This window comes from Zeugodacus cucurbitae, chromosome 4 (assembly GCF_028554725.1).
Source record: "Zeugodacus cucurbitae isolate PBARC_wt_2022May chromosome 4, idZeuCucr1.2, whole genome shotgun sequence".
In the NCBI taxonomy this organism is placed as follows: Eukaryota; Metazoa; Arthropoda; class Insecta; order Diptera; family Tephritidae; genus Zeugodacus; species Zeugodacus cucurbitae.
In genome coordinates this window covers 1,574,819-1,595,323 of record NC_071669.1, presented here as the reverse complement: position 1 = coordinate 1,595,323, position 20,505 = coordinate 1,574,819, and the positions used below count along the sequence as shown (strand labels likewise).

Here is a 20,505-nt window from a genome sequence, read left to right as displayed (position 1 = left end):
ATTATTTATTATTTAATATTATTTATATTTTTATTATTTATTATTTATTTTTTATTGTTTATTTTTTATTATTTATTATTTATTTTTTTACTACTTATTATTTATTTTTTACTATTTATTATTTATTATTTACTATTTATTATTTAATTTTTATTATTTATTTTTTATTATTTATTTTTTATTTATTTTTTCTTTTTTATTTTTAATTTTTTACTATTTATTTTTTATTTTTTATTATTTATTATTTATTATTATTTATTTTTTTATTTTTTTATTTTTTTATTATTTATTATTTATTTTTTATTATCTATTATTTATTATTTATTTTTTATTATCTATTATTTATTATTTATTATTTACTATTTATTTTTTATTATTTATTTTTTATTTTTTTTTTATTTATTATTTACTACTTATTTTTTATTACATATTTTTTATTATTTATTTTTTATTTTTTATTATTTATTTTTTATTTTTTATTATTATTTATTATTATTATTGGATTCTGTATATATGCAAAATTAATTTTAAAATCAATAAATACGCACTTTCATGTTTTGATATAATTTTTTTATTTTAAGAATTTATGTTTAACAATTTTTAAATATTTTTATTTTTTTATATTAAATTCTACAATATATTTTATAACATTTAAAGTTCATCTGGCTTGCTTTTAAAATTTTTCTTTTTTACAATTACAATCTCCTTTTTTGTGTTTATATACACATTTACACTTTTATTATTTATTTCTCATTTAATTTTTTTTGGGTAAATATTGCAACGTTTCCTCGTTAAAATTATAAATACAATTTAAAATTAAGACAGTCTTTCGTTACGCAAAAATGCTCACAATTGTAACTATTCATGTATATATATAGGTATATGTATGTATGTATGTGTGTGTATAATAAAATTTAAGTATTTACAACCTTCGTCATTGAGTTTTTCAATTAAATTACTTAAAATATTTCTTAAAGAGTTTTTCGCAATTTACAAATATTACACAAAAGCGACGCTCAAAGCGGCGCTCACTTGAAGATGTGTGTGTTCGTGTTCGTGCAGCGCGATCGTTCAGTAGACGCGATCACTCATGATTAAAGTGAGTGGCGTTTTAGGCGCAAGCAAAAATTCAAATTCGGTTTGCAACGGCTCTTTGAATTTGATATCGAAGGCAAGCAGCAGCTAGAAGAGACAAAAAAATTGGAGATTAAAAGAAATTATTAAATAACGATCATAGACAATAGTTTTCGAATGAAAATCATAACTATTAGATTTATAAAAAAATTAAAAAAAAATTTATTATTAATAAAATAATTCCCACTCTACCTTGGCCAACAACAGCATCACCTCCATTTCGACAAATCGCTTGCCCGGGCATGTGCGCTTGCCGATGCCAAACGGCACGACAATACACGAATTCGGCACATTTACCGTAAAGTGACGCTCTTCGTCGAGCCAACGTTCGGGCCGATATTCTTTGGCATTTGGGAAATTGGCGTCATTGTTGCAGGCAATCATGTTCTGACAAAGCACCACCGTCTAAAAGATAAAACAAAACAAATACACAATAAACAAATGTCGAAACTGCCACAATCACTCTAATGTCACTCACGCCGGCTTTGAGATGATAGCCCGACAACTCCATATTCTCCTCGAGTATGCGCGCCAAACAGAAGGCCGTGGGCCTAATGCGATACGATTCCTGTACGCAAGCTTTGGTGTAGTCCGCCTTGGCGATCGCCTCTTTCGTTATAGTCGTCTTACGGTATTCACAAAAGTCGGCCAATATGCCAGCGATCGCCTGCTCATCATTGGTCACCGAGCTGAGCACGAAGAGCACTGTGTTGGCGAGCTGTGAGTACAAAGAAAGAAAGAATATGTCACAAATAAGTCTACGGTTTATGGTTGGCGCATACCGACCGTTTCAATGCCCGCCGCTATAAAGTCGACAATCGCCGATTTCTTATCACGTATATCTAGGTCCTTTAGTTCGAGTATATTCAAGAATATACTGCGCAGCGCCGCCTCACTCTCATCACTCGCCGAGGTGAGGTAGTCCTCCTGCAGTGCCATTTCGACCATCTCGGAAATAACACTGTAATCAGTACAAGTCTTTAACTGTCAACATTGTCACGGCTGACCTACGCCACTTTTCTCTTACACTTACTCATAGATAATCTCCTCGGCGCGCACGAATTCGCGGTAGGTCTTCGTCGGCAAATACTTCCACAGTCCCATGCCGTAGTAGGAGTCGCGTTGTGATATGAAAAGTTGCTTCACGGCACCCGCCAGCTGGCATATTCTTTCCGGTTGCTGACCGCTTTTGTCCAGAAAACCCATACGACGCCCCAGCATAAGCGTGCAGACCGCTTCCAGACCCATTAGATTGGCGATGTCCTCGAAGTTGCGCACCTCGAGTGTGTCGGGATCGCGTTGTTGGCGCAAGAGTTCGATGAAATCATCGCAGACCACGTTCAATGCGGGCAGGAAGTTGTACAGTATGCGCGGCGAGGTGATGTAAGAGGTGAGCGAGGCGCGTAGCTTCTGCCAGGTGGGACCTTGTCTGAAAAGTGGTTGGAGGTTATACAATGGTGATTTGGCATAAGAAAGAGGAAGATAGATATTTTGCAAAGTCCTCGAATTTGATATAGAATTTGAAACTAAAGAATACCTAATCTCAAGCCATTACCAAAAAAATTTCTAATATTGGGAATTCTATATTCTTCACTTATATACTTACAATACATACAATACATACCTAAAATACTTACTCATTCACAATACCCAAACTGGAATATCGATCGGGACGCGATAGCCGATACATCACGACGATTTCTGTCGGCGGCCGAAACGGATAACGGCTGGGGTACTTCAACACCTTCTCCAGATCGTTCCGATTGAATAAATGCACAATCGGTATGCCAGAGGTCAGCACTTCCAAAGCGATTTCACCATATTTGCGATGCCAATCTGGGGGGACACACGAAGCACAGTTAGAGGATTTCAGCAATAAAGTTAAACGAGGAAAGTAAGTTCGAAAATTCTCTTAATACTCACCCGCATACATCTCGTGCATCAGCGACATTTTATATTTGCGAAAGAAGACGAAGAATACCCATTTCGTGCCGAGAAACGGTATCGCCAGCGGCCCTGGTATGTCCCAGACACCGCGAGGCCTTGGGATCTCTGCGGCATGATAGAAATCATCCTTGCCATTGATCAAACTGGTGGCGATGGCGGCTAGCTTCCCATTACGTCCGCTACAGCGCGTCAGCAGCGGCTTCAGATGGGCGCTGGCGAATTTACCCAAATCGAAGTTGCAATAGAAAGCCAAAAGTATAGCGATTGCGATCAATAGAATCACGGCCATAACCATGGGAGCGGGATCACGCTGGAAGAAAGATAAGAGATATAGGTCAGAAATACATAAAAGTAGGCAAATCTCAGTACTCGGATACTAAAAATAAATTTGGTTGTATGTGTGTCTGCGTGTCCCAGTTATTAAGTCAGTCAGTAGGTGAGCGGTTGTGCAAGTGCTCTACTTAAAAAATGTGTCCAACCGCTCAAGCAGACGTACAAGTTCGGCGCTCAATTGCTGTCGGCACTTGTTGAGGTTAAGACTTGTTTCCTCCGGCCGCACCTCTAACAAATTTTTGCATCTAATTCTAGTCGCCAACTCACTCGTGGTCAATTTAAGCGCGCAAATTCGGCTGCAAAGTGGCGCAGCTTATGCAATTTGCAAGCCATTTAGTGAACCCGCCTGAACCCTCCCTCCACAGAGTGCGATATTTTTAGCACATATTCGCCTAATATATTTAGCACATATTTCATGAATTAAGCAAAGCCGATCAAATTGCCGATTTGCATCGACCGCTTTTGCTTGTCTTACAGCCACACAATTCATATTTTAATTACGAATGTTTGTGTGTTTGTATTTGAGTCGTCAGGCCTCCGTTTTAGTCTGATTTTGCTTGATTGCTTGCCGTCGCGTCTAACCGGTATTTGTTGCATATTTTATTATCTCACGCAAATATTGCAATTGGAATTGTTGTTGTTGTGATGTTTAGTTGTGGTTAATGGTTGCTGTTAAGTGTGAATGAATGTTCACTAATCTCGCAAAAAAGCGATATCGACTTTAGGGAGGTTCACAGTTTGCTTCAATAAAAAATTTAATTCCTTAGAAATTTTAGAACTGAATATTTTGCATTATTTGTATCAAAAATTAATTAAGAGAAAGTGAAAAAATAGTAAAATAATTAATGTCAACATTATTTAAAAAAATATAATTCATGAAAAATATTGCGCAATAATGTGTAAATATTGATAGTTTTTTTGAAAGCGTTTCTAATAATTCTTAATTTTTGGTTATTTGAAAAAAAATATCAAAAATATCATGAAAAATATTGCACAATATTTTGAAAATTTTGCTAGTTTTTTTTGAAAGCGTTTGTAATAATTCTTAATTTTTGGTTATTTGAAAAAAAAACCTAAACTTCACGAAAAATATTGCGCAATAATTTGTAAATGTTGCTGGGTTTTCTGAAAGCATTTGCAATGATTTAAAAATTTTGGTTTATTTGGCAAAAAATAAATATTCATGATAAATATTGCACAATAATTTTTTAATATTGCGCAATAATTTTAAAGAATTGCTTGTTTTTCTGAAAGCATATATAAAATTTTAAATTTTTGATAAATTTGGAAAAAATCATTAAATATATTCGCAATATTTCTGAACTACCCTAATGTGAATTTGCAAAATTTAATTGACAAGTTATTTAATTTTCTATCAACTGAGCACAGGCGCTTTTAATTTGCATACAAAAATATATTTTTCAGTATCTCAATAACTCGGTAGGTGTCGCTTTAGTGGGCTGGACTCAATTAGAGTGGGCGGTTAATCGTTTTGAGATTTTTTCATTAAATTTTTTCGTTAATGTAATAGCTCTAATTTGAAAATACATTTAATTTTTGTGAATAATTCTTATATAGACTTAGTTGAATATGAATATTCCAGCAAATTATAAATTATAGATTAGAAGAGACTTTTCTAATAAGAAATCTTCTACAAATTCTTTTCAATTTGCTAGTAGAATATGTATGATCTTCCCTTATGATTTAGAATGCCCTGTAATAAAAATAATTTTCAAATATTTTCGAAATATTCGACTCTAAAATTAGTACCCAAGGACATCGATAACATGAATTCTAAAATTAAAAAATTTCATTATTAAAACATTAGTTTTTATTAGAACATAAAATTAATTGCAGAGGTTTCCAATTTCAAAGCTAAAGGTCGTATGAGCTCAGCAAGATTTTCAAAAGCCATTTCAAAAATAAATTTGCCAGAATTCGAAAATAACTTGCAAAAAATTAAATTAGAGGGTATTTACAAAACAATATTTTCCAATTTGAAAATTTCAAGGTCTCGAATTTTCTCTAAATCAGCGAAGCCAATCAATGTTTAGGTCAAAGACCCAAAAAAATGTCAATAAAAAGCAAAAATGTAAACAAAAACAAACTAAAATAGGTCATATCCGAAATGAGAAAGAAGAAAGGTGGAAATACACATGCGACTTGTGTGAGTATGAGTATCGTATCAAAAATTAAAGCAAAAGCGAAAATATCATGACATCCAAAATAAGAGTGTCCACTGCGTGAAAATGTGTGACTTAATTTCACACCAAACCAAATTGACAAACAAAGAACGATCATCGAACGAAATTATAGTGAGCGCTGCTTGCATCAGCATCTACACCAAAGCAATAATTGGGCTTTAAAAGAGACCTTTCACCGGCCAATGTACAAATTTGCATACACTCATACTCGTGATACAAATGCAACTCAATGTGTGTGTGTTTGTATGAACGATCAGTGTGCGATCGCGGTGATCAATAGGAATTTGTACGTGATCAAAAGCTGGTAGGCACATGCAAACACACAGTCACTTGTAGAGGAAGTGAGTAGATGTCATGCCACCGTCGACAAGGCACGAGACTGCTGCCGAGCGCAGCTGATTTATGCATATTTTCAGTGCGAGTGTGTGTGTGCAAATGAGTGTGGGAATATGCATAATTTTGTTGGTGCAAATAATTGCGATTCGCTATTGTTGTTGCTGTTGTTGACATTTTAGGCAGGAAAATTACCGTAATTTGTTTGTTGTTAACCTTTAGAATTGACTTTGAATTTTCGATAAATCTTCCATGAAGAATCGAATGTTAAATAGTTGTTGTTTGGAGGAGAGGGTTTTGGTGACAGGTGTATTCATGCATCTGATGTAATTGCAAGTCAGATTGAAAAGGAAGAATGAGTGGGAGGGGAGTATAAAATTGCAATAAAAGCATAAATAATTTTTCCCAACGAAATGTTGAAAAACAGATTAAAAATATTAATTAATACATAAATTTGAAAAAATGTATATTCGTTGTAGTTTTTGTAAAGTTTTATATTTTAATTTTATTATTGTTTTTTTTTATAATATTTTTCACAAATTTTTGAATTAATAAAATATAAAAATATTATTTTAAATATTTTTTTAACATTGGAAATAATTTAATTAATTTTTTTTTAATTAATTTTAAAAATTTATAATGTTTAGTTTTTTTTAATACAATAATTTTCAAAAAATTTGTATTATGAAAAAAAAATAAAAATATATTTTTAATTATTTATTTTTTAATATCTCATTAATTGTCATTTGGTAAATTTTTTCCCAAAAAATATTAATTTTTTAACAAAATTTTTTAACAAAATATTATTTTTATTTTTCAAATGTATAATTTTTTAAATGTATTATGTGCAGTAACATATTTAAATAAAATTTTATTTGTAAAATTTTAATTTTTAATTTTTTTATAACAATTTTTTTTTATATTTATCACAATTTATCTTTAATAAGAACAAAAATTTTAAACTAATTTGTATGACTTCTTTAGATAATTGAGTTTTTTTTCAATTTATTAAAAACATATATTTTTTTAGTTATTACTGCACATATTTAAACAAAATTTCCTTTTACATTTTTTTTTAATTTTCTATTATTTTTTAAAAATAGTTTTAACAATATTTAAATTAAGAAAATATAAAAATATGTATTTTAATTAATTTTTTTTTTTCAAATAAATAATGAAATTTTTTCAATTTATTTCAAGTATTATATTATAATTAGAATATTTGTATTAATAAAATTGAAACATATATATTTTTTTTAATTTGAAAATAATTTAAATTAAAAGTTTTCAAATTAAGTTTTTAACCAAATATTATTAGTTTCAATATTGCACGTATTTAAACCAAACTTCCTTTGAAAATTATTTTTTTAATTTGTTATGTTTTCTAATATTATTCGCAATGATTTTACTAAAAAAAAAAATTTATTTTTTAAATATTATATTTTTTAAATTTAAAATATTTTAATTTATTTTTTCCAATTTATTTTTAATAAAATTTTATAATTTCTTTTTTTTCTTTTATTTTTAGTTATTACTGCACATATTTAAACACAACTTCCTTAAAACTATTTATATTTACAAGCTTATCAGCACTTTTCCACTTCAGTAGATCTATTTCTGTCATGCACTTACACCGACAAACACACACACACTCGGTATTTATGCAGCGTTTTCAATGTCAGTGGGCCACTTGCATTGTGTGGAAGCTAGCGCCGATGACGACAATCGTCAGGCGCTTATCAGCGACGGCGTAGTTCGGCGTGCGAAGAAAGCGATCTCGTGGCTTTTATGTTTACACACACACACCACTACATACACACATAAACAATTGCATACACACGCATACATATATGATTGGTTGGGAAGATTATATGCCTTGCGCGGGATTAATGAATGAAACGTAGTATGATTTATTGTAATTTATGTTGATAAGCTCTCTCTTTTTTGCTGGCGTTTTAGTTTTTACTAATATTACTATCTAGTTATTCTTATTAGTGAATTACTTGTAAATTGCTGTGTAATGCGCTGCGGCGGCATCAGCGCTCACGAAAAAAGGAAAAAAGAGAGACTACCGCAAACACGTGACTCGCACTGAAATGCGCCGCCGCCTGCGAATCCTTTTTGTACTTGTGAAAAAAATCTCTATAGAACGAATGGCCTATTTGTGGCTAGAGATCACATGCTGATCGCATTTTATTTTTGTTTCTCAGACATAGACGCACCGACTGTGACAGGAACACATGTTATACAAGTGTATAGTATGTATTTATAGGAATGATTTGTTCTAATTTTAGAAACACCAAAAAATCATCTAAGGAATGAATTATATTGGCAGATTAGAACTCACGTGTGATCATTTCAGCGATCAAATCACTTTGAAGAGCCACACCCAGTTTTAATATGAAATTGTTGTTTTTTTTTACTGGTGGATTTTGGAGTCTGAGGTGTTTTTGAGTGAAGAGAAGATCAACACAGAGTTTAAAAACTGGTTAACCTCACATTTTCGTAGGAGGACCAAAAAATGGTTAAGAAGAGGTAAAGAACTTGAAAAGGAAGATCTTAGATGATCACAATCAATCTTAAGATCGTTCTTAATTATTCAAATATGCGAGGTGTGTTCAAGAAATAACGGAAATTTTCGTATTTTGAAAAAATATTTATTAATTCGTCAACATGAATGTTATAACCTTCAAAATAGCCCACATTCGCTAGCGGTTCTTCCAATCGTCGAAACGCTTCTCAAACTCGATTTTTTTGATATGTTTTGGATCCTTCAGCGATTTCAACTTGCTAAGCTTATAAAACGACGACACTTTAAGGTTCTCTTTTTATTTGGAAATAGGAAAAAGTCACAAGCAGCTATGTCTGGCGAATATGGAGGCTGAGACTTTATTAAATTTTTGTTTTTCGCCGAGAACTCACGAACAAGAAATTCCCGCTATTTTTTGAACACATCCTGTATATAGAATATATGCCTATATTGAATTTCACAACTATTTAAATCACAAATCAACGAATTTATAGCACAAGATGGATAGAAAAATATATTCTAACACTTAGTATACAGAGTTAGAACAAAATTAGTGCAAATTCGTAAGCAAATTGATATTTGCATAGACCTATAAAAAGCTTAACAAACCTGATCGTTTTCTGGTTATCCTTGAGTCTAAATTTAGCTCTAGTTCTAAGCGCCACTCGCGCCAATTCAAACACATAAGCGTGCGTTAATTAAGTGGTCGACAAATCCATAGAATCATAATGAGTATTCATGCGAAACTCGTTTTTCCTCACTTCGCTTGGCTGGCTTAAGTTCATATTGGCCTATCCGATAAAATTCATTTTCACATTTGAATAAATGCGACGAGCACTTCCTTCTTCGGCTTAATGCGCGAACTTCCGCCCGAAATGTCAAGCAATAGACACGCGTGTGAAGCAGCACGAAGCAGCATAAGAAACGCTTGGTTGGTCGTCAGTGGGCCGACAGCCCCCCCGTTGTTGTGTGCGTTCGGCTAACACACATTCGGTGTGTTATATAATCCGCGTGCGCCGAAGTGGAGGTTGCTTAGCCACATATTAGCTGCGCAGTTTATAAGCCAAACCCTTAGGGCCGCAAACAGCAACCGGTTGACGCAAAATTCACTTTCTTTGCAAGACGTGCGGCTTCGCAGACTCATACAGCTGTGGTTTGGTTTTAATTAGTTTCGGAAGCGTTATGCCCCAGCAACAAGTAGCGGCAGGCCATTAGATGTGTGTGACGCCGCCGTTTGCAACGCGCATTAAAGCCTGTTCTTAATTGCCCGTATTAATATAATCAAGCCCAGCGCAACAACAATAACAACAGCGGCAGTTATTAGCAAGCTTAGGTTAGTCAGCCACCGGCGTAGCGTCCATTAGAAGCAGCTAAGCGCTGCGCATGCGCATTAGATGCTGCCGTCGTCGACTCAACGCAACGCAACTCAACTCAAATCAACCGGCCGGTGGATCGGCTTGTTGGTCGGCAAGGCATCAAGCGCGCCGCATTAGCCTAGCTCCAGCTTCGGCTCCGCGCGCTTACCGAAAAGCCGGTATTGACAGCTTGGCAGTGGCTGCGTACTGCGCGCGCTGCCTCGACTATTGCCTGTTCTAATTGATTGCTGTTCGCGTTGTTTGTTGCATTGTTGTTGTTATGCCCATTGATGTTATTGCTGTTGGCGTGCGTGCCTTAAGCTCCGACCGACTGCGGCCAACTGATTATGTATTAGCGTTCTTTTATTTTATTTTTGTATTTTTTTCGCTGCTCTTAACTTATTTATTAATGCTTGTTGTTGTTGTTGTTATGTTTGCTGGGAGGAAGCATTATTAACGCCAAAGCTGCATGCCGCGCGTCCAACTCACCGACTGACTGACTGAGTTGGTAATTTGCGAAACCGGCTGCTTGCCATTAGATGAATGTGTGAATGCGCAGAAACAACAACAACAACAAACAAAAGTGATATTAGTTGAAAAAAGAGGCAATAAATATAAATATTAATCTGAATAAAATATGCTGAGTTAAAAAGCAAAGCGTGCGAGACGAAGCTCAACGAACTTTGCTGGCGAATTTTTTTCCTCACAAATCTTTATTTAATTTATGTTAATGGCAGACATTCACACATGCTTTTCACAAATCCGGCAACAACAACAATAGCAACAGCAGCAAAAACGAAAATTAGCAACATATTTTTTTGGCAAACCCATTTGAAATTGGTAACAAATCACACGAGCAGCAGGCAACGGTACAGTGGTGGCGAATAATATGATACGCTATGTTACTACAACAATATAGCTATCTACAACAACTCAAACATGTGCCGCAAGCCTCAACATCGCACGCGAAAATTCTTAAAAATTTCAAGGTCAACCCGGTTTGAAGGCTGATAAGCGGTAAATGGTTATAAAAAAATAAGTAAAGTTCATAAAAAAAGGTTTCTTGCTTCTCTGACAATTGTTGTTGTTGTGTCTTTTTTTGTTTGCCAGTCAAACAAACACTTCATCGTTAACAAAGCACATACACATTTACTTAGAGAGCCCATTTTCACATGATTCGTCGGCCGTTGGTTATTAGCCTAACCTTATCTCTTTCTGCGCGTTATCGCTTAGTGTAATTAACGTGTTAGCAGCAATCAAGTAGCCACATTTGTTGGTTTGCAAATTTTTTTCTGTGTTATTATCTATTCGCTGTTGTTATCGTTGTTGTCGCAAATAAACTTGGCATTGAAATTGAAATTTGCTTAGTAATATGTACATGCGTGTCTATGTGTGTATGTACAGAGATTTAGTAGTCGCTGATAATTAACGCAATGCGAAGTAGTTCAAGTTCAATTTGGATCCTGTGCGTGAAGTGTTAAACAAAAACTATTCATACAGAGCATACAGATGAATGATGAAGATTGAACTTTTGAAGAAGTACTTTGTCTTATGACCTATAACCTATTCAATTGTATCTAACGAGGAAACATAAAAGGCTTTCAAAAAATAACGGGATTTTTTAAAAATATTTTTTCATCCATCTACTTCGATTTTGCCGCCTTTTAAAATAGTCCTCATTCAGTATTACGCACCTATATACTCGTATACTTTATTTAAGGGAATAAATATTCAGGTTTTCTTATAACCGAACTGATAGCACTTTTGAAACAATTGTTACTCTTTGGAGTGGTTATCACCGCGAGTTATTACCGCGTTCTTGTTCACAATGCAGTAAAGTTCATATTTCCTGAGTTGGAAAGGTTCCAACTGGCCATTGTCCCAGCGAGATCCACTTTGTTATATTAAAAATCCTGCCTGAAAAAAGACGTAGTGGAATCATCTCAATACTTTCTTCTGCAATGCCCCGCTTTTGCGAATCAAGACTAAAACTTCTTGGATCTCACTTTTGTAAAGATTTAGGGCGCTTTGTCGAGCCTTAATATCCAATCAAGATTGATCTTGGCTTCATAAAATACTGGCACTTATACTCTAAATGTGTTTCTGCCTGGCGAAAAGTCATACAACCTTATCCAACCTAACCTTTATCCTTCTCTCCTTCTCGATATAAGTGTTTCATGCTGCCTTAGTCGATTATATTAGAAAATTGTACTAAAATCCCTACAAAGATAAGCAGATAATTAGCTATTTGACTAAATTAAGATACTGTGTGAAATACCTATTCAATAAACTTCTTAAATCACTGGAGTAAGCTTAATAAGAACCTCAAACGTTGTCTTTCGCGATAAGTGATGAGACTTACTCGATTATTTTTTACCTTCATCTAACGAGAGTTTACCTAGCTTAGTCAGTCATAAACTCGAGTTTAAGCTTCATCGAGGCAAAGTGCTCTCGTTTAAAGAAATTCTAAGTTTGATTTGACAGTTTTTGATTGTTTTTGTTGAACTATCGAAATATTAAATTAATCGAAAGAAGGTCAATTCTTCGATTTTATACCCAAAATAGAGTTGCATCTTCTTCAGAGAAAGTATTAGGTCTACAACTTTGCTTCGGCCGTTTTCCAATAGATGTCTCTAGGGTCAAGTACTGGTCGATTAAATCGATTAATTCATTAATCGATAATAATAAAATTGACAGTTTTATGTGGTAAACTCGGTGTTTGTGAGAACTCTAACGGAATTATGAGAACTAATTATAATCTACTGACGTATTATTCCAATTTAAAATTAATCTTGCGAATAAGTCTAAATTCCCTCAATTATTTATGCGAAAATTCTCACTTCAATATTTTATTTATTTTTATTTTTTTTATTTATTACTCTTCAAAGAATATGCAACCAACTACCAACTGGCTTCAGTGTGCATAACAAGCAAAGCTATTCGATTTTGTTTTTCACACACAACTTCCAGGCAAACAGCAAACGCCGTTTCTTGCCCACCGACAGCACATCAAGATTCCTCACTTCCAATGACCATTTGCGCAGCAGCGATTTCCCTCCAACAGCGTCTCGCCAACCCGCCGGTCGATCGGCGGCCACGTCTTTCACTTTTCTGCGCTTCCAGTGCCAGTGTCAGCGCCGGCAGCGGCAGCTTAGAATGGCGTTAGAAGTAAAAGCCGTAGCATCTGAGAAAGCCAAGCCAAGAGCAGCTAAAATCGAGAATTATTCTGAGCCCGCGCCGCACCGCAGAGCCGCGCGCTGAGGCCAACATGGGCAACTTTCAATGTTCAGAAAGCCGACTCGCGATAATTATCAGTGTTGTTGTTGCTGTTGATATTGTTGTTGTTGGGGCTGGTTGTTTGTTTGCTTGTTGATTTGCCAGCTTGTTGTCTATGGTCGTTTGTTATTGCGACGTTAGAATTGTTGCTACTTTCCTGTTGGTTTTTGGTAGCGCTTGAGCTGTTGTTGTTGTTTGTTGTTGCTGTTGCCATTGCTGGCTGTGTTGGTTGCTGTTATTTGGACTTTTGAAAGTGGTTGTTGGCCAACAGTCGCGGCTTCCTGTTCTAGCGATTTAAGCAAACTTCTTGTTATTGTTGCTGGCAGTGGCTTGAGGCTACAGCCACACTATTTCTAATGCTTCGCTGCCGCTGCTACGGCTTCTTCGTCTTCATCATATGCTTGTTTGTGCTTGTCTTCTGGCTGCCGCTGCTTGTCTTCTATATTGTTCATGGAAGTGGAACAGGAATCAAGTAAACATACAGCAACAACAAAAACAATAGTCGAAATAGACAAATCATTAGAAGCGCCTCTTCTTCTTACGCGAACGTCGATTGCGCAAATCGCTTTTGTTGTTGTATTTGCTGCGTCGACTTCGGGCACGCTCGCTGCCACCTCGTTAACTCTGCGTCGCTGATATTGGTGTAGACGGACAATGAACCGCCTGTGGCTCCAACGGCACGAAGCGGGGTTAAGTGTGTCTACGCCGACGTCGCAACGCTGCGATCGGTGGCGCGTCAGCTTCGGCCATGGCAATGACAGTGACAGTGGCAGTGGCAGTATGGCCACCAGCGAGCGTTAAGCGGCGACTCGAGACTTTCCCACAGCCACGGGCCGTTCGCTATGCGTTAGAAAAGAGATTTGCGCTGTTAGAAATGGCAGTCTACCGGGGGTTTGAAGAGCTCTGGCGTGCGATGAGTTGCAAAACCGCTGACGGCGGCGCAGGCAGTGCGCTAGCTCGGCGCTGTGACATAATCTTTGCACAGCGCACAAACTTGTTGACTTAGTCAACAGCAACAACAACTACAGTAGCAATAGGAAGAAAGCGCATGTGCGCCTGCGCATATTTTCGTTCGAACAACCAGCAAGAATTCGGTTATAACACAACGACAGTGTCAGCGACACAAACTACAAATAACATCATCAACAACAAACTATAACAACAATAACAACAACCTTGAATATATTAACTACAATAACAACCCAAAAGGGGGTAACGAAAAGAAAAAGTAAGGTTAATAAAAAACGAAATTACATTCAGCCCGAAGAAACCGCCAGGCCAACAGCGCAACAACGATTAATCGCCTCGGTGCGGCGGGCGGGCATATGCGTCGACCGCTCGGCTGATCGATCGTTTGGTCGGCAAGTCGAGGGGGGTATGCAACAAGAAAGTCATTTACATAAATAATGAGGCAAGCTTTCGTTGCGCTCAAGAATTTTAAACAAGCATTTTTCGGTTTTATTAATAGCATTTTTGGACACCAGTTTTTTGGTATTCGCCGAGCGTTTGTTCTCGTATTATTCGTGTTTTTAATGGTTCTGCGTGTTTGTTTATTATTTGTGATATATATTCTTTCTTTCGGGTGATCACATTATTTCTCAGCTGCAGTGGCAATGAAAAATCGTGGAGTCGAGTAAAAAACGTCGAAGCATTCAGCGAAACCATGCGGTGCCCGTGTTCTTTCTTTCATTTCGCTCTCGCTTCATTTGGACATCAATTTTTATTGTTGTCGAAATTACCTGACTTCGGTTTCACTTAACGTGGAAATTATATAATTCTTTAAGCGTTTTTTCTTTCCATATTCGGCCATATTTTATGACCTACAGTGCGGCGGCGTCATTTAAGCCGAAATTCTATTTTAAGAATTCTGCGCTGCTTCTACGCAGTTCTGCTCGTATATGAATTTTAATATTTTTTTTTAGTTCTTATTGTTTTTTAATAAAAAATACTATATTTTGAAGTGAAGTGTCCGGAGATTCTGATAAAATTGCTTATAAGGGTAGGTAGTGCTGCTATGTAAATTTTGAAGAATATTGAATTATGAAAATTGTTGAAAAAAATAATGTTTTTTTTTTTAATTTTAAGAGGCGAGGAATTCTTTTTTAATGCTATCTAAAATATATATTTTTTTATTTTTATTTCTATATTTTGTTCATATGTTCCATGATCTCATGAGGGATCACAAGATCGACACCAAATCTGTCTCATGAGTTTCTGAAAATAAAATCGAAACTGCATAGGGCACAAATTGAGAAAGAGAATAAAGGCCTCCTACTGGATTTTATGGCAGAATTGTACTGTAACAGTTTCGTATACAAATACTGTAATTAAATATTGCTCAATCCGTAAGAGTTTACGTTCAATCCATACTCAAAGACTGGCCGAATCAAAGGATCACATACGATTCAATCATTTTAATTAGCAAAATTTGAGCCTCTAGCGGTCACTAAGCGCTCACCCAGCCGCTATATTATCTAATTAGAATTACCACTTCGCTAGATATACTCATTACAGTAGGCGCAAATTAACAGATGACTTAACAGAAATGCTAATTACCTCAGACATTATTTAGACTGCTTCGATTTCATTTTTTTCGTTTAGTTCTTTTGCAAAGTCATTGTCAAAATAAAGCGCTGACATGTAGATTTGTATATTCTTTTTTTCATAAATCGCGCATGGGGCGCTTAATGAGCACCGTGAATTGTGAGCCTAAATGCTCGAAACACACATATAATTATGGTAAATATGTATATTAAGTAATATAATGGCGTATTTCCGTGATGTTTTTGTTTCAAGTGATTTATTTGCAGACCCATTTAGATCGAATTACTTCATTATCAACAAGTACCTGTGAAAAAATGCACAACAATTAAATTTTTTTTGTTAAAAAATAAACACACGTGAATTCTATAATTAAATGCGAAAGCTTGAGCATATCCGTGTACAAGTTTTGTTGATAAAAAATACTTTCGAGTTCGAAAAAATATTAAAAATAAAAAAGAAAAATTGTGAAAAAAATATGTAAAGTCAGTATTTCGCAATTCTTCGGGCGAATAAGTGCAATGGAAGCAAATAAATAAATTAGCAAACATTATGTAATCACATTATTTACATATGTTATGAAGGAACAGAGTCTATGGTATATTTCTACTGTGGAGCATAAAGCAGGAAAGTAATATTTTCAAAGAATTATTTTTAAGAAAATAATGTTCATATTAAAGTCAGCCAGACCGCATGTAAATTTACACTAAAACATTGTGAAATCTAGCGACATTAAGCAAATATTGATATAAATTTGATAAACAACTGACAGCTGACAGACTGCTGACAAATTCTAAAAGTCATGCAGTATCATCAAATTTGCGCTTAACCTTGAAAAAAACTTTGTTGCAAATTTCTTTCGTGTTTATTTTCAACATTTTATTGCTTCTAAATATATATATCTTTATTATGAAGTATGTAGACTTTACAGACCTTCCGTAGGCATAAAATGCGCCAAGTCTTATCGCAAGCAGAATTTATTGCGTTTTTTGAAGGTGCTAGAACTCGTGTCATTCTAATCTTATCACAAAGCAATCTAGATACTTGTGAAATTAAGCTTGTCCAACGTGAATTTGCTGAAAATTTGCATTTCATCAATTTAATTTGCGATTATAAAGGTTGGAGAGTGTGTGAGGTGTGTAAATTAGGGGCTGTAAAATAATTTGTATAAATTGTATGTGATTTGTTCCACAGTGCTTAGATTTTTGGGGACTTTTTAAAGCGAATTTTATCATTTTATTATTGACGTAAAAGCATTTTAATATAATATTGCGCAATAAGTTGCTGCTTATATTATATAGTTGAAATATTAGGTCTACAACTCTGCTTCCGCCGTTTTCCAATAGATGTCTCGAATCGAAATCGATTTTGTTTTATATCGATCTTGAACATTTGTGTCAACATTAACCCAACAATATAATTGTAGAGATCTGTTTGCATCCCAATCTTACTCTCAACTGAAAATGTCACTTTTTGAGCAGGATTTTTGACATTTGCGGGGATGTCTCTACGGTCAAGCACCTGTCGATTAAATCGATTAAATCGTTTTATATCGATTTGGACATTTGTGTCAACATTAACCCTAAAAAATATATGTAGAGATCTGTTTGCATCCCCAACTTATTTTCAAACTGAAAATGTCACTTTTTGAGCAGAATTTTCGACGTTTGCGGTTATAGTAAGAACACTTCTTTCTATTTTTTGTTGGCAAAATTCAAGTCCAAACCAAAAATATTAATATTTTTTGTAATTTTTTGCACTATCGCCTTGTTGTTTTTTTGTTATTGTTGTTTTATTTCACAAATTCCACAATAGAAATGCATAAATGTGCAAAATGTGTATAAATAAATTCATTCATTTGATTTTCTGGTGCAATAAACCCATGTTTTTCTATTTTGCTCATAATCGCAGTTTTCCACGTACACACAGACACAGAGACACTCACATCTATTGGTTGAATATGTGTGTGAACTGCACGTGATTTTCATTTTCTTTTTCCACATACTCTCATTCTTATATATCCATATGTAACTCTTCTTCAGTTTTCCACATCAGGTGTTAGACACACAGACCACTCACATACACTTAAACATAGAAGAATTAAGTCTCTAGTCTGCGATTACTGAGATTGCGCTCGATCGGCGTAACCATTGCGTGGCATAGACAATTTTACTTTACTAATAAATATTAATTTTTCTCTAAGTTTTGTTTACATAATTTGCGCACTGAGCGCATCCGCTTGAAAATCAAGACTAGACATTAGAAGAATTGTTTGTCTAAGCCGCTTCTTCTATTATATTCTATTATCAAGCAGCAGTCGGTTGGTATACTTCTGGTTCGTTAAGTATTCTAATGCATTACAAGGCTTGTTAAGTTAGAAACATAAGCTGTGTGCTCAGAAAGTGCTTCTAATGGAAGTTAGGTTTTATTTATAGACTCATCTTCGAAGTTATTGTCTTGAATCCAATATTAGGTGGAATTAACTATAGGTTTCTGACACATAAAGGAGTTTCGAGAAAGAATCGTCCACTTTTTAGAACGATCTGTATAATCTACAATATATATACAGCAACGATCGATGAGATAAACGGTGAAATATGAAACCAGCAGGTTTATGGCATGAAAGCCCAATTTCACATGGTATCTTACATACTTTAGTTTCTGGAAATCATAAATACGAGATCTCGATCATGTTTCAGTGTCATTAATATAAAGAACTATCGTATATATCTACAGACAGTTGAACTTCCATAACTCGAAGTTCTGTAACTCGAAGTTCTTCATAACTCCAACTCTTGAATTGGCATTAGAAGTCAAATTTCATACAAATTACGTTCCGTGACTCGGAAATCTCTCTAACTCAAAGTTATTGTGGTGATTCGAGTTAATGATGTTCAACTGTATATCTATAGTCGGATATATTTTTCTGTTCACTGACAGAGAGCACAGGAGAATCTCCTTCTACTACCTTCTGTTCAATTATGTATGTATGGAGTATGGAGCAAATATGAATTAAGATAATTTTTATGGCAATATGACGTTGGAAAAAGTGTCATAAATTCACTTAATCTACAAAAAGTTACAGCTGTGAAAACTGTATATCTCTCTAGATTATTTCTAAATCTTTGACAAATATTTTTAACGCACTTGTTGTAATTTTATTTGAAGATACTACGACTCTTTTGACTTTAATTTATATCACATGGCATTTTTAAATCTTCTACTAGTTATGTCTTGGAAGATTTCTGTAGATTTCAGGAAGTTGCATTCATCGCGCATTAAATCCATGGAAATTAAGATATTTAGATTATAATGCGCCATATATCATCTCAAAAATAATAAAAATCTTGTGTAGGGTCACTTTTTATCTTCGGGTAACTCAAAAATATTTGTGGGAAAGAGTTTTTATCAGCATCCTGTGTGTGTTTTTTCGAATGGAATACATTAGGGTTTAATGAAACATTCATATTTTTTTTTAGGAAGTAAAGCAGAAAAAGAAAGAAAGAAAGGGAATTTGGAGAGCATATGTTTTCAATTTAAGTCCTATTTCACACGGAGGTAATAAAATCTTGGGAAATAGAGGAAAAAGAAATTTTGGTGAAATTAAAAAAAAAATATTTTTTCCTTAGAAATTAAAAAAAAAATATTTTTTTTATTTATTTTTTAAATTATTAAATTATTAAAATTAAAAAAAAATATTTTTTTTAACTATTTTTTATTTAACTTAAAATTTGACTTAACTCCTTTTATGAAAATTGTAATTATTTCGTAATTTAATATTTTTTAAAATGATTTTTTATTATTTTCTATAATATTGTTGTTCCCAGTACTTGATGAGTTCTCAATTTGGTTAGAATGAATGTTTGAACAGCACTCGCTGTTATTTACCTTATTTACTATTTGATCGTGAGAATTTTTACTGCTACAACTGTTTTTGTAACACCATTAAAACCAGCAACAACACAGAGCAGCTGCTACAATTGTCACACTGAGTACATAAATGCTGTATAACGATTTGCACACACTGGATCTTGGATCCTTATCACTTTTATGTTAGACGCGCATTAAAGCCTTTCTCACACAAACTAAAAGATTTTCTCACGCAATTTTAAGCATAACTGTAAATATATTTATTGCACACCTCATTTGCGTGGTTTGAAACCAACTATATTTGTTAGTAAACACTACTCTTTTAAATTTCAAATGAAATTCTTATCACTTTCTTGCTGTAGACGCCTTAGGCGTTGAGGATATTCTTTGTAATTTTAATATAATTATTATTTCCAACACTGATATCCGTATACACATTAGATTCTAATTCTAATTCTCCACCCGACCGGACCGTCCGTTCTTATAGGTAATCGCTCCGCTCGCTTGCTTTGTTACGACGCTAGTCGCCTTCTAAACCTTCAAATGCGCGCGCTTCTCAAAGACTGCAGCTCGCCGGCGTATTGCTGTCTACTTTTGTGGCGACGGCGGCAGCGCCGACTAGCGACTACGCGCACGAGAACTGCGAACAGCGATCTGTTCCGATCAGAACCGAGCGCGAACGGCGTCGTCGTCGTCGTCATCGCGCGCTGTTCTCCCCCCCAAAAAAAAGAAGAACAACAGCGACGAGCGCTCTTGTGTGGTTCGTGCGCACAGCTGTTTGAATCCGTTTGCTCAGTGGAGCAGTGGAGCCCCCAAAAAGCATATAAACAAACAAGCAAGTGCAGCTGACAGTGTGTGTGAGTGTGGGGCGGCGCGGTAACATCATAATCAGTTCGAAATAATAACAAAGTCACTGCGCACTGCTTGTTTTGTTGTTGCTGCTTCTATGGATGCAACCTCAATTGCCGGCAAGTGCAGTGCT

The 20,505-nt window shown here is 34.9% G+C and overlaps 1 protein-coding gene across 1 annotated transcript; it reads right to left on the bottom strand.

Moving 5' to 3' along the window:
• Nucleotides 1–1,039: 1,039 nt before the first annotated feature.
• LOC105218256 (ecdysone 20-monooxygenase) lies at nucleotides 1,040–20,096 on the bottom strand. The gene is made up of 8 exons (XM_011193750.3): nucleotides 19,542–20,096; nucleotides 3,058–3,391; nucleotides 2,772–2,970; nucleotides 2,168–2,563; nucleotides 1,921–2,095; nucleotides 1,613–1,852; nucleotides 1,327–1,539; nucleotides 1,040–1,182 (listed from the first exon to the last, which is right to left on the bottom strand). The coding sequence occupies exons 2-8, from the start codon at nucleotides 3,374–3,376 to the stop codon at nucleotides 1,072–1,074; spliced, it is 1,653 nt and encodes a 550-aa protein (XP_011192052.2). The 5' UTR covers nucleotides 3,377–3,391; nucleotides 19,542–20,096; the 3' UTR covers nucleotides 1,040–1,071.
• Between the last annotated feature and the right edge of the window lie 409 nt (nucleotides 20,097–20,505).